General features: G+C 44.7%; 1 protein-coding gene across 2 annotated transcripts in view; it reads right to left on the minus strand.

Moving 5' to 3' along the window:
* Nucleotides 1-9,548, minus strand: part of UNC79 (unc-79 homolog, NALCN channel complex subunit) — a 136,476-nt gene extending 126,928 nt beyond the window's left edge. For both annotated transcript variants that reach the window (XM_082275357.1, XM_082275356.1), the window contains exons 1-3: nucleotides 9,489-9,548; nucleotides 7,058-7,344; nucleotides 2,533-2,715 (exon numbers count right to left, since the gene is read on the minus strand). In XM_082275357.1, the coding sequence (XP_082131483.1) occupies nucleotides 2,533-2,715; nucleotides 7,058-7,246 (372 nt within the window). In that variant the 5' untranslated portion in view covers nucleotides 7,247-7,344; nucleotides 9,489-9,548. The remainder of the gene's footprint in view (nucleotides 1-2,532; nucleotides 2,716-7,057; nucleotides 7,345-9,488) is intronic.
* Between the last annotated feature and the right edge of the window lie 2,764 nt (nucleotides 9,549-12,312).

A 12,312-nucleotide genomic window follows, 5' to 3' on the forward strand; every position in this document is an offset into this window, starting at 1 on the left:
GAAGCCCCAATACAGATGCCAATCTTTGAAAATCATTTTAATAATGGATTAATGTTTCCAAATGGAGTGCAAGTGGATGTGGAGTATCTGTTATGATGGGCCTCTGGCAGGTGACACGGGCTCCCCCGAGGCACAGGTTTAGCAGACGACAACTGATCTTCATCAGAGCTTCCGAAGATAGAGATGGAACAGAGACCCCAATGGTCTTAGTTTGCTTTGCTGCAACTGTCACCAGGTCATGGCCCTCCGCATCGTCCCACCAAAGTCTAGCAGGTATAGGGACAGCTATGGTCTGGAAAATACAGAATATGATGGAAAGCAGAAGAGGATTCAGGTCCAGGCAGGGGTCTTGGCAGGCAATAGACAGCAGAGTAGTCAGGTCCAGGAAGGGGTCTTCGCAGGCAGCAGAGGATATGGGTCCAGGCAGGGGTTTTGGCAGGCAGAAGAGTATTCAGATCCAGGCAGGGGTCCTGGCAAGCAGCAGGTAAAAGAGTATTTGGGTCCAGGCAGAGGTCTTGGCAGGCAGCAGATAGTAGACTATTCAGGTTCAGGCAGAGTTCTTGGCAGGAAGCAGGTAGAAGACTATTTGGGTTCAGGCAGGGGACTCCACAGGCAGCAGGCAGAAGAGTATTTGGGTCCAGGCAGAGGTCTTGGCAGGTGGCAGACAGAAAAGTATTTGGGTCCAGACAGGGGTCCTGGCAAGCAGCAGGCAAAAGAGTATTTGGGTCCAGGCAGAGGTCTTGGCAGGTGGCAGACAGAAAAGTATTCGGGTCCAGACAGGGGTCCTGGCAAGCAGCAGGCAAAAGAGTATTTGGGTCCAGGCAAAGGTCTTGGCAGGCAGCAGGCAGAGAACTATTCAGGTTCAGGAAGGGGTCTTGGCAGGCAGCAGGTACTTTGTAGAAGACTATTTGGGTCCAGGCAGGGGTCTTCGCAGGCAGCAGACAGAAGAATATTTGGGTCTAGGCAGAGGTCTTGGAAGGTGGCAGGCATAAAAGTATTTGGATCCAGGCAGGGGTCTTGGCAGGTGTTAGGCAGAAAAGTATTTGGGTCCAGGCAGGGGTCTTGGCAAACAGCAGGCAGAAGACTTTCGAGGTTCAGGAAGTTATTTATGAGTACCCCTGGAAGTACTGGCAAGGATTTTGAAAGTTCTGGCAGGGATTCTAGAAGTGTCATACCAGTATCAGTTGTCTTGTGTGAGGGACAAGTTGGAAATGTGTTTATGTATTAGAGTCTTCGTTGTGTGCAGTATATACTGTATATACAGTTTAACCGCTTGCCGACCGCCGCACGACTATTTACGTTGGCAGTCAGCCCCTCACAGGCAGAGCGACGTAGTACTATGTCGCTAGCCTTTGAGGGTTTAGGGAGCGAGCGCCCCCGGAGGCACGCTCCCGCTCCCGCGCGGTCACGGACCCCCCCCGCGCGTGTGACCGTCGGACCCGATGTCCGCCGGTCACTCGGCGATCGTCGGTGCAGAGGGAGAAAGGCAGGCAGCTGATGTAAACAAGCCGCCTGTCATTCTCCCCTGTGTAGAAACAGTGATCATACGGTTCTACTATGTAGGACCGTTGATCACTGTTCCTACACCTTAAGCCACTGCCAATCACAGTTAGAATCACGCCCCTAGGGACACACACAGCCCCTCCCTCTCAAAAAAAGTTAACCCCTTCACTGCCAGTGTAATTTTAAAGTAACAGTGCATATGTATAGCACTGATTACTGTAGAAATGTCACTGGTAACCCCAAAAGTGTCAAAAATGTCAGTCAAGGGTCCGATCTGTCCGCCGCAATGTCGCAGTCCCGCAAAAAAAATCGTAGATCACCGCCATTACTCGTTAAAAAAAAAACAACAAAAATGACAAAAATCTTTCCCTTTGTTAGTAAACGCGATAACTTTTGCGCAAACCAATCAAAATAAGCTTTTTGCGATTTCTTTTACCAAACATATGTAGCATAAAACAAATTGGCCGAAAATGTTAAAAAATTTCGATTTTTACATTTTGTTTTGGGGAATTTCATATAAAAAAATGTGAAAAATATTGTTATTTTTGCAAAATTGTCGCTCTTTTTTTTGTTTATAGCGCATGATCAAAAAATCGCACAGGTGATCAAATACCACCAAAAGAAAGCTCTGTTTGTGGGAAAAAAAAGGACGTCAAATTCGTTTAGGTACAGCGTCGCACGACCGCGCAATTGTCCGTTAAATTCACGCAGTGCCGAATCGCAAAATAGGCCCTGGTCAGGAAGGGGGTAAAATCATCCGGGGCTTAAGTGGTTAAACATACTACAGTGAGTTGAGCATCAAAAATCTTCAAATTTTGGAAGGTGTCTACTAGATATGATGAAGAATAACTAAAAAGAAGCTAGAGAGTTGAAGGACCTTTTCTCACAACTCACCTTGTCTGTCAGTAACTGAAGCGTCAGTTGGGTTGACTTATTTATTATAGACAGTTTTACCATTTGTTAGGCTACTGAATTTCATTTCTAACCCGAGTTTATAGTCAATAAATGTATCCCACATCATGGCCTCACCTTATAGAGGATAACCAGAAGAGCCTTCAGCCACATCTGACGGATATGAGGCCTCAGGGACCAGAGGGAACATCGGGGGGGATGCTGGAAGAAGTGGCGGAGCTGGGGACAGGTGCAGTATTTTAGAACTTGGACCACCAGGGGCAGAAGGTGCTTTCCAAGATTGATGTTGTAATCCATCACCTGCAAATAGGAGGACGTATACTTAGAGGGAAACAACAATCTTTTACATTGGGTTGTAACCTGTGAAGATATGTAAAATTCTGAGTTCTCTCTTTGCCAAAATCTCACCATTTATGGGATACTTAACCAAATTTTCACCATTATAATGAAATGCACTGGAAGTCAATGAGAAAGGTGAAATTAAAGTAGGTTAAGGAGGCAATAGTTGCATAGTTGGTCTGGCTGAAAAATGACACAAGTCCATCTAGTTCAAGCAATAAAAGGGGGGAAAAAATAATACAATCCCATATACACAATCCTATACCCGCAGAGGAAGGCAAAAACCCCAGTAAAGCATGATCCAATTTACTACAGCAGGGGAAAAAAATTCCTTCCTGATCCTCCGAGAGGCAATTGGATATTCCCTGGATCAACTTTACCTATAAATATTAGTACCCATTTATATTATGTACACCTAGGAAAGAATCCAGGACTTTCTTATAGCAATCTACTAAGCTGGCCAGATCCACCTCTGGAGGGAGTTTATTCCACATTTTCACCGCTCTTACTGTGAAGAAACCTTTCCATATTTGGAGACAAAATCTGTTTTCCTTTAGACATAAAGAGCGCCCCCTTGTCCTCTGTGATGACCTTAAAGTGAATAACTCAACACCAAGTTCACTATATGGACCCCTTATGTATTTATACATGGAGATCATATCCCCCCTTATGTATTTATACATGGAGATCATATCCCCCCTTATGTATTTATACATGGAGATCATATCCCCCCCTTATGTATTTATACATGGAGATCATATCCCCCTTATGTATTTATACATGGAGATCATATCCCCCCCTTATGTATTATACATGGAGATCATATCCCCCCTTATGTATTTATACATGGTGATCATATCCCCCCTTATGTATTTATACATTGAGATCACATCCCCCCTTATGTATTTATACATGGAGATCATATCCCCCCTTATGTATTTATACATGGAGATCATATCCCCCTTATGTATTTATACATGGTTATCATATCCCTCCTTATGTATTCATACATGGTGATCATATCCCCCCTTATGTATTTATACATTGAGATCACATCCCCCCCTTATGTATTTATACATGGAGATCAAATCCCCCCTTATGTATTTATACATGGAGATCCTATCTCCCCTTATGTATTTATACATGGTGATCATATCCCCCCTTATGTATTTATACATGGAGATCATATCCCCCCTTATGTATTTATACATGGAGATCCTATCCCCCCTTAAGTATTTATACATGGAGATCATATCCCCCCTTATGTATTTATACATGGAGATCATATCCCCCCCTTATGTATTTATACATGGAGATCATATCCCCCTTATGTATTTATACATGGAGATCATATCCCCTCTTATCTATTTATACATGGAGATCATATCCCCCCTTATGTATTTATACATGGTGATCATATCCCCCCTTATGTATTTATACATGGTGATCATATCCCCCCTTATGTATTTATACATGGAGATCATATCCCCCTTTATGTATTTATACATGGTGATCATATACCCCCCCCCCTTATGTATTTATACATGGAGATCATATCCCCCCTTACGTATTTATACATGGTGATCATATCCCCCCTTATGTATTTATACATGGAGATCATATCCCCCCTTATGTATTTATACATGGTGATCATATCCCCCCTTATGTATTTATACATGGAGATCATACCCCCCTTATGTATGGAGATCATACACCTTATGTATTTACACATGGAGATCATATCCCCCTTATATATTTATACATGGAGATCATATCCCCCCCTTATGTATTTATACATGGAGATCATATCCCCCCTTATGTATTTATACATGGAGATCATATCCCCCCTTATGTATTTATACATGGAGATCATATCCCCCCCCCTTATGTAATTATACATGGAGATCATATCCCCCCTTATATATTTATACATGGAGATCATATCCCCCCCTTATGTATTTATACATGGAGATCATATCCCCCCCCCTTATGTATTTATACATAGAGATCATATCCCCCCCTTATGTATTTATACATGGAGATCATATCCCCCTTATGTATTTATACATGGAGATCATATCCCCCCCCCTTATGTAATTATACATGGAGATCATATCCCCCTTATGTATTTATACATGGAGATCATATCCCCCTTATGTATTTATACATGGAGATCATACCCCCCCCCCCTTATGTAATTATACATGGAGATCATATCCCCCCTTATGTATTTATACATGGTGATCATATCCCCCCCCCCCTTATGTATTTATACATGGTGATCATATCCCCCCTTATGTATTTATACATGGAGATCATATCCCCCTTATGTATTTATACATGGAGATCATATCCCCCTTATGTATTTATACATGGTGATCATATCCCCCCTTATGTATTTATACATGGTGATTATACCCTCCCTTATGACTGTCAGTGTAGCTGGAAGTGCTCCGGGGTCTCAGCTCACAGTCTACAATGATCATAATACAGGCAACCACACTAAGTCTACCTTTCCACTACTGTGACTAATCAAGGACACCCGTTCCCATCTATGCGACTTTGAAAATCAGTGACTTTGAAAAGGTGCCTGCACTACTTTGATGCAACTTTTGATGTGACTTTGATCCAGAGAGTATAAAGTTGGATCAAATCAGATTCCTGACATAACACTGATGTGAAGTGTACTTGCAGAGGAGGGACTAAATACCCTCCCAGCAGCCAGCATCAAGCTGGGAGACACCCGCTGGTGGACACTGAAACTACAACTTTCTGCTCTTTGAAGCACAGTGCCACCAGCGGGTGGCCCAGGTTCTGACAACCATAGGAATACAGAAAGGAACACCAGACCAAAAACAGATGAAAGAGTCCAAGATCATTTTAATTGGTAATAACTAAAAAAAATATCCAACACGTTTCAGGTGGCAACACCACTCCCCCTTTCATCAGGGCTATAGGACTAAAAGGTAGATGTGAATATATGTTTATTCTTGTAGCCCTGATGAAGGGGGGGAGTGATGTTACACCCTCAAAATGCATTGGCTGTTCTTATATGACCTATATACAATCAATTAAAGCCCAACTCCAGGAAAACGAAAAGCCCTCCCTTTTGCAGTGGGGCTGCACCCAGGCTGCAAGGGTTAACAGTAAAAGCAGCTTTACTTAACTGATCCTCCGCTCCCCCTAGCAGACAACACTACCCTGTGCTACAGTGGTGGCCTGCTCCTTAGTCCCCCTATGTCCAATGCAGATCTATGGGCCGTGCATCAGTCTACAGGAGCTTAGACCACTGGAAAGTAGGGGGAAAGAGGCTACAGGGACCGGTCCAGCAGCACAGAGGAGCCTGAGGAAGTGGAGGATCGGGTAAGTAAAACTAACCTCTTACAGAGAAAAACAAGCCAGTAAACTCCAGAATGGTGAAGTCCAAGCTGGAATGTTCATAATGGCCACATAGCCTATATAACGGGTAGGTTCAGCTGGCTTCAATAAGACTTAGTGCAGCTCCTCAGCAGATAGAAGGAATATCTGTAGCAATAAAAAGAAACACAAGAGGGCGCTTCTAAGTGCAGTATGTAAGAACAATTTATTAATAAAAAGCAAATAAACCACTCACATGTAGTGGAATAAAAAGCGCATGCCATACTGCCAATAAGGGTGGAAATACAAGCTCTGGGGCCAATGTGACAGCATGGGAACTTGGCCGATGATGTCGCATGCTGGGAGGTGTACTACGCGTTTCAAGGCAGTAACGCCTCTTTCTCAAGCCAAGTTCCCATGCTGTCAGAGTTTGTATATCCTCTCTTATTGGTGGTTTCTGCTTCCTATCACCTTTGCACTGCCTAGGTTTCTGGAGGACGGCAACAAAGCTTAAGACATACGATTTTTATTCTACTACATGCGAGTGGTTTATCTGCAGCTTGTTAATAAATTGATCTTCATACTGCACTTAGAAGCGCCCTCTTATGTTTCTTTGATCAGGTAAGTAAAACTGCTGTACCAGGACCCCTAGAAATAAGGGAGTACAGAATTTTCACCTGGTTTTGGTCTGGTGCTCCTTTCTTTTTCTATGGTTTCAGCCACCGAGAAACACGATAATTTTCTGCTCCTCTCTCCCATTGTAAATCTATTGGTCAGCCTTGACTGAAAACGATAGAGACTTTCCATTCCTCTCTATCTTTTGTTCACCTCGGCGGTCAGTGAGCAGTAAATCTAAACCACCTTTCCTTTAGAAGACAATAGGGTTAAAATCCACCCCTGCCATTCCTGCCCTCACTGGATCATACTGGTGTGCTGACAGCCATACCTGAGCAATTCCAGCAATAAACGCGTTGAAGCACGTGGAGATACGCATTTTCTGAGGAGCGATCATGAAGCAGCCCTCCTGCTGGTCAAATCCCAGCAACACATACAGATGTCTCTTCACGGTGTTAAAGGCTTTGGCGCTGCTGATGTCGGCCTCTGCGCTGCTCTTATCTTTGGCCATGAATTTCATGAGGACGGATATCAGCTGGTGGACCGTCTGATGGTCAATCCCTGCGTCCTCCGGGAGAGGGTCCTTGATGATGTGATCATTTTCAGGTGAATGTTGTCCTGCAAAGTGAACAACAACATATAATGTTCAAATCTCTGTGTTCTGCCACCTACTTAAAAACGTGTTTCCCCTGTTTTTCCCATTTCCCCCGGAATATTATTCTTTGCATTGGTGGTGATACACAATTTTTCTTTGCCTCCTTTCTGGTCTGGTTACCATGGTCACCAAATTTTTGTCTATTAAAGTTGCATTGACGTCACCCGGCTTTGCTTCCTGATGAAGCCTACCTCGGTCAGGGGCGTAACGCGTAGGGGCGGAGCGTAATGACGCCACTTCTAGGCCAGAGTCTGAAGCTGGAAGTCTTTGTTCTAGTAATAGAGCTGGATGTCTCAATTTTAACCGCTTCTGGACCGCCCGCCGCATTTATACTGCGGCAGTGCGGCCCTCCTGCGCAAACCGATGTAGACCTACGTCGGTCGCGCGCAGGCAGCTAGGGGGCGAGCGCACATCACGGGCGGCGCACTCCAGCCCCTACTTGGCAGCTGGGACTCTAATGCATGGGGCCTGACACCCGCGATCGCTCCCCGCTGAGAGAGACGACCGGTCAGATGTTGTAAACACAGCTGACCGTTCTTCTCCCTGGAATGATCACAGAGTGCCTGTGATCCTTCTATATAAGATCACAGGTCTCTAAGATAATTTCACAAGCCACGCCCCCCCCCCCCCCCAGTTAGAATCACTCCCCTAGGCTCACATTTAACCCCTTGATCACCCCCAATGTTAACCCCTTACCTGCCAGTGTCATTAGTACAGTGACAGTGTATATTTTTAGCACTGATTGCTGCAGTAATGTCACTGGTCCCCCAAAAGTGTCAAAAATGTCAATTAGGGGTCCAATCTGTCCGCCGCAATGTCGCAGTCCCGCTAATCAAAATACGCTTATTGCGATTTTTTTTACCAAAAACAAGTAGCAGAAAAAAAAATTGGCCTAAGGGCTCTTTCACACGGTCCATGCTGCTCAGCGGGGATCGATCCGCGATCCCCGCTGAGCCGGGGGATGACAGCTCCGTCTCCGCTTGCAGTGCAGAGAGGGAGGTGTCACAGCCCCCGCTGCTCTCTATGGGGAATCGGATGAGAGCGGACCGCCTGTCCACTCTCATCCGATCCCATCCGATCCGATCCCCAGGACGGATGGAAAATAGGGTTTCCATCTGTCCGGATTTCACAGACAGGATCGGATGCGGATGGCAGCGGGTGTCAGCGGACATGTCACCGCTGACATCCGCTGCTCCATAGGGCTGAAAGGGGCATCCGATCAGATACGCCTAAAAAACTGACAGGCGGATCTGATTGGATCGCCCGTGTGAAAGGGCCCTAAGATGTTAAAAAAAATTAGATTTTTACATTTTTTTATTGGGAATGTTATATAGCAGAATGTGAAAAATATTGTTTTTTTTTTTTTTTTTTTCAGAATTGTCGCTCTTTTTTATAGCGCAATTTTTGTGCGTTTTGCCGTACCACAATCGTGGCAAAATCGCACCACGTTTGGGGTGCCATTTAGAAAAAATGGCATCACAAACGCATGCTGCATTTTGCTGTGATTCTGGAATCGCGGGCAGAATTGCACAATTCCCAAATGCTCAGGTGTGAACAGAACCTTCTGCAGGCCATACTTGGGTCAAACTCCAAATGATTTGTCGATCGAAAAAGGAAAATTTGTGCGATTTGCAATCTGACGGCGTCTTCCTTGATTTTGAAATTTGACCAACCAAGCCTTTCATTTCACTTCAGGTTGTTACAGAAAAAGAAAATTAGTGGCTTGGAATTTCCTTTTCTTTCCAGGTCACAGCTCATTTATTTTTCGATTATATTTCTTGCATGATTCTCCCATCAATGATTAGAAATTATTTTGTTTTTTTTTTAAATTTCCAACATGCCTGATCACTCAAATTGGATATCCGTGCAAAAAATCGGTCGTTACTGCGGCCCCACTCATGGTCGAAAATCGAACTATTTTTCAAAGGTGTGATTTGCTAATGAAAACTCGTTCGGAATTCCACATGCGTATGGCCGGCATTAGTAAATCAATCCCCCCCCCCCCCCCCCCTGTATTTAGCACTGTTGCCTGCTGTTGCTCTTTAAAATTTGAGGAAGAAACAAAAATTAAACTGCAACAAAGTTCTATTTGTGCTCTGGGTGTCACCTTGTTGCTGCTCAGCGTTGCCCCCGAGTGCCGGAGCCGATTGTTCGTGTCTTGTCAGCCTGACAGCTGCAGAGAGAAGAGAGACAGGAGAGAGTAAACAATCCTTCCACTATGACAGCCGGGTGAGCGATGACCCAAAGTTCAGACATTCTAATTCTAATAACAAATCCACCGCTGAGCCGGAACCGGGAGATCTGCAGAGCGGGGACAACAAATCCTACATCGACCAATCAACAACTCTGACTGAACAAACCACAAATGTTAAAAGTGAAGTTTGTATTAAAAGTAGGGATCGACCGATTATCGGCAAAGCCGATATATCGGGGGCCGATCTGCACTTTTCCCGATATATCGGAATTGGCCCCGGAGATCACCGATATTTCGGGACAGTGCTTGTACCGGAGTGATGTCTGCAGCTAGAGCCATCATCCCGGTACCGGCGTCCATAGCCAACGGTCGGCTGTCTTGTAATGACAAACAATGCGGCTGAGAAGCCACTCGGCTGTCATTACAAGGAGCGGGAGGGGACGTCCTCCATTCCCTTCCTGCAGCCGCTGAATATCATGCCCCACCCACCACCTCCCTATCCCTGCCCTGCGGCCCTGGGCCCCTGTGTGCTTCCCTGGCCCCCCTAACACCTGGCAGCATTGCTGGGTTTCCTCCTACCACCTCCCCGCTGGCAGCTGCGGGACATACTGTCAGGATGGAGAGTGGGGAAGGAACCAGTAAGTGTGTCATTCACCAGCCCCTTCCTTGTCTTAATGACTAGATTTAGTGATCCAGTACCGATCACTGACTTTGTTTTTTTATTTTTTTATATTCATAGTTGAGGCATTAAAACTGTGTTTACTATGCTTCAGTTTATGAATGAATGGGAAGCCTCTGTACAAAGCTATTTCTGGCCATTCATTCATTCTGTGCTGCTGAGGCTGCAGTAAAAGGAGATTGAGGGCTGTGTCTTCAATCTCCTTTCTTTGTCTCAAAGGGGAATCATCAACGGGGGTCCTAAAAAGTTTTTTAAAAATGATAAAAAAATAAAAAATTGTAAAAAAAAAAAAAATTATCTCAAAATAAGTTTATCTCAAAAAAGATAAAATGATCTCAAAAAAGTTTTGTTAGAAATGATAAAAAAATAAAACTGTAAAAAAAAAATAATAATAATAAATTAAACAAATAAAATGGTAAAAGAAATGTAATAAAAAAAAATATATAAATAATAAAAATAAAAAACGACTGACACCAGTGGCAGAACTACCGCACTTGCGACGGGGCCCTGAAGTCCGCCATCATAGGGGACCCAAAGACGGGGGAGTAAAGGGCCCTGGGATCAGTGGGAAGGGCCCTGGCTGGGGGGGGGGGGGCAGAGGTGTCCTTCAAGGTTTCTTGCACTGGGGCCCTGAATGTTCTAGGTACTCCTCTGGTTGAGGTAGGTGAGCAACACTATGTATAAATAGGAGGTTTTGGAAACTCCAGTCAGCCTTAAACAAGGCTAACACGTCTTGGGGAATTGTGACTTCCCTTCTTCAGGACTTTAGTAGTGTTGGATTGGTTGGTCATGGGAAGTGCAGTCCATGCATTAATATGGTAATGGTGCTCTGAAGTGTCTGTTGCACCTACAGCTATAACATCCTCCACTATTCTGGGAAGGCTTTCTACAAGATATTGGAGGGTGTCTGTGGGAATTTGCTCCCATTTGTGAGGTCGGGTCCTGATGTTGGATTAGACATCCCGTTCTGAAACCATGGCCATTAACATGGAGTTACCCTTCCCTCATGGCCATTAATATGGCATCCCCCTTTTGTGGCTTTAACAGCCTCCACTCTTCTGGGAAATCTTTTTGTTCTTTTTGGAGTTTGTCTGTGGGAATGTGTGCCCATTTGTGAGGTCAGGTACTGATGTTGGACAAGAAGACCCTGGCTTACATGTTGGGCCTCACTTTGGGCACCAAAATAAAAAGACCTGGCTCAGAACTATTATTTGCGTTCATTCCAAAGGTGTTCAGTAGGTATGAGGTCTCTGTGAAGGACACTCGAGTCCCTCCACCCATCACACCTATATGAGCTTGTTGGATATCTTGGCCTATTATGGAGTTGCCCCCTTTGTGGCTTCAACACCCTCAACTTTTCTGGGAAGACTTTCCACAAGATCTTGGAGGGCGTTTGTGGGAATTTTAGAGGTTCAGTAATTGTCTTGGATGACAACACCTGGCTCACCATCGGTATTCCAATTCATCCCAAAGGTGTTCAGTAGGATGAAGTCGGGGTCAGGGCTCTGTGTAGGACACTCGAGTTCCTCCACCCATCACATTTATATGAGCTTGTTGGACATCATTTTCTGGGCCTGATATGGAGTTGCCCCCTTTGGGGCCGCTACACCCTCAACTTTTCTGGTTAGACTTTCCACAAGATCTTGGAGGGCGTTTGTGGGAATTTTAGAGCTTCAGTAATTGTCTTGGATGAGAACACCTGGCTCACCATCGGTATTCCAATTCATCCCAATGGTGTTCAGTAGGATGAATTTAGGGTCAGGGCTCTTTGTAGGACACTCGAGTTCATCCACCCATCACACCTATATGAGCTTGTTGGACATTATTTTCTGGGCCTGATATGGAGTTTCCACCTTTGTGGCTGCAACACCCTCCACCTTTCTAGGAAGACTTTCCACAAGATCTTGGAATGTGCTTGTGGGAATTTTTGAGGTTCAGTAATTGTCTTGGATGAGAACACCTGGCTCACCATCGGTATTCCAATTCATCCCAAAGGTGATCAGTAGGATGAGGTCAGGGTCAGGGCTCTGTGTAGGACACTCAAATTCCTCCACCCAT

The sequence above is a fragment of the Pelophylax lessonae genome (genome assembly GCF_965119305.1).
Source record: "Pelophylax lessonae genome assembly, chromosome: 13".
NCBI lineage: Eukaryota > Metazoa > Chordata > Amphibia > Anura > Ranidae > Pelophylax > Pelophylax lessonae.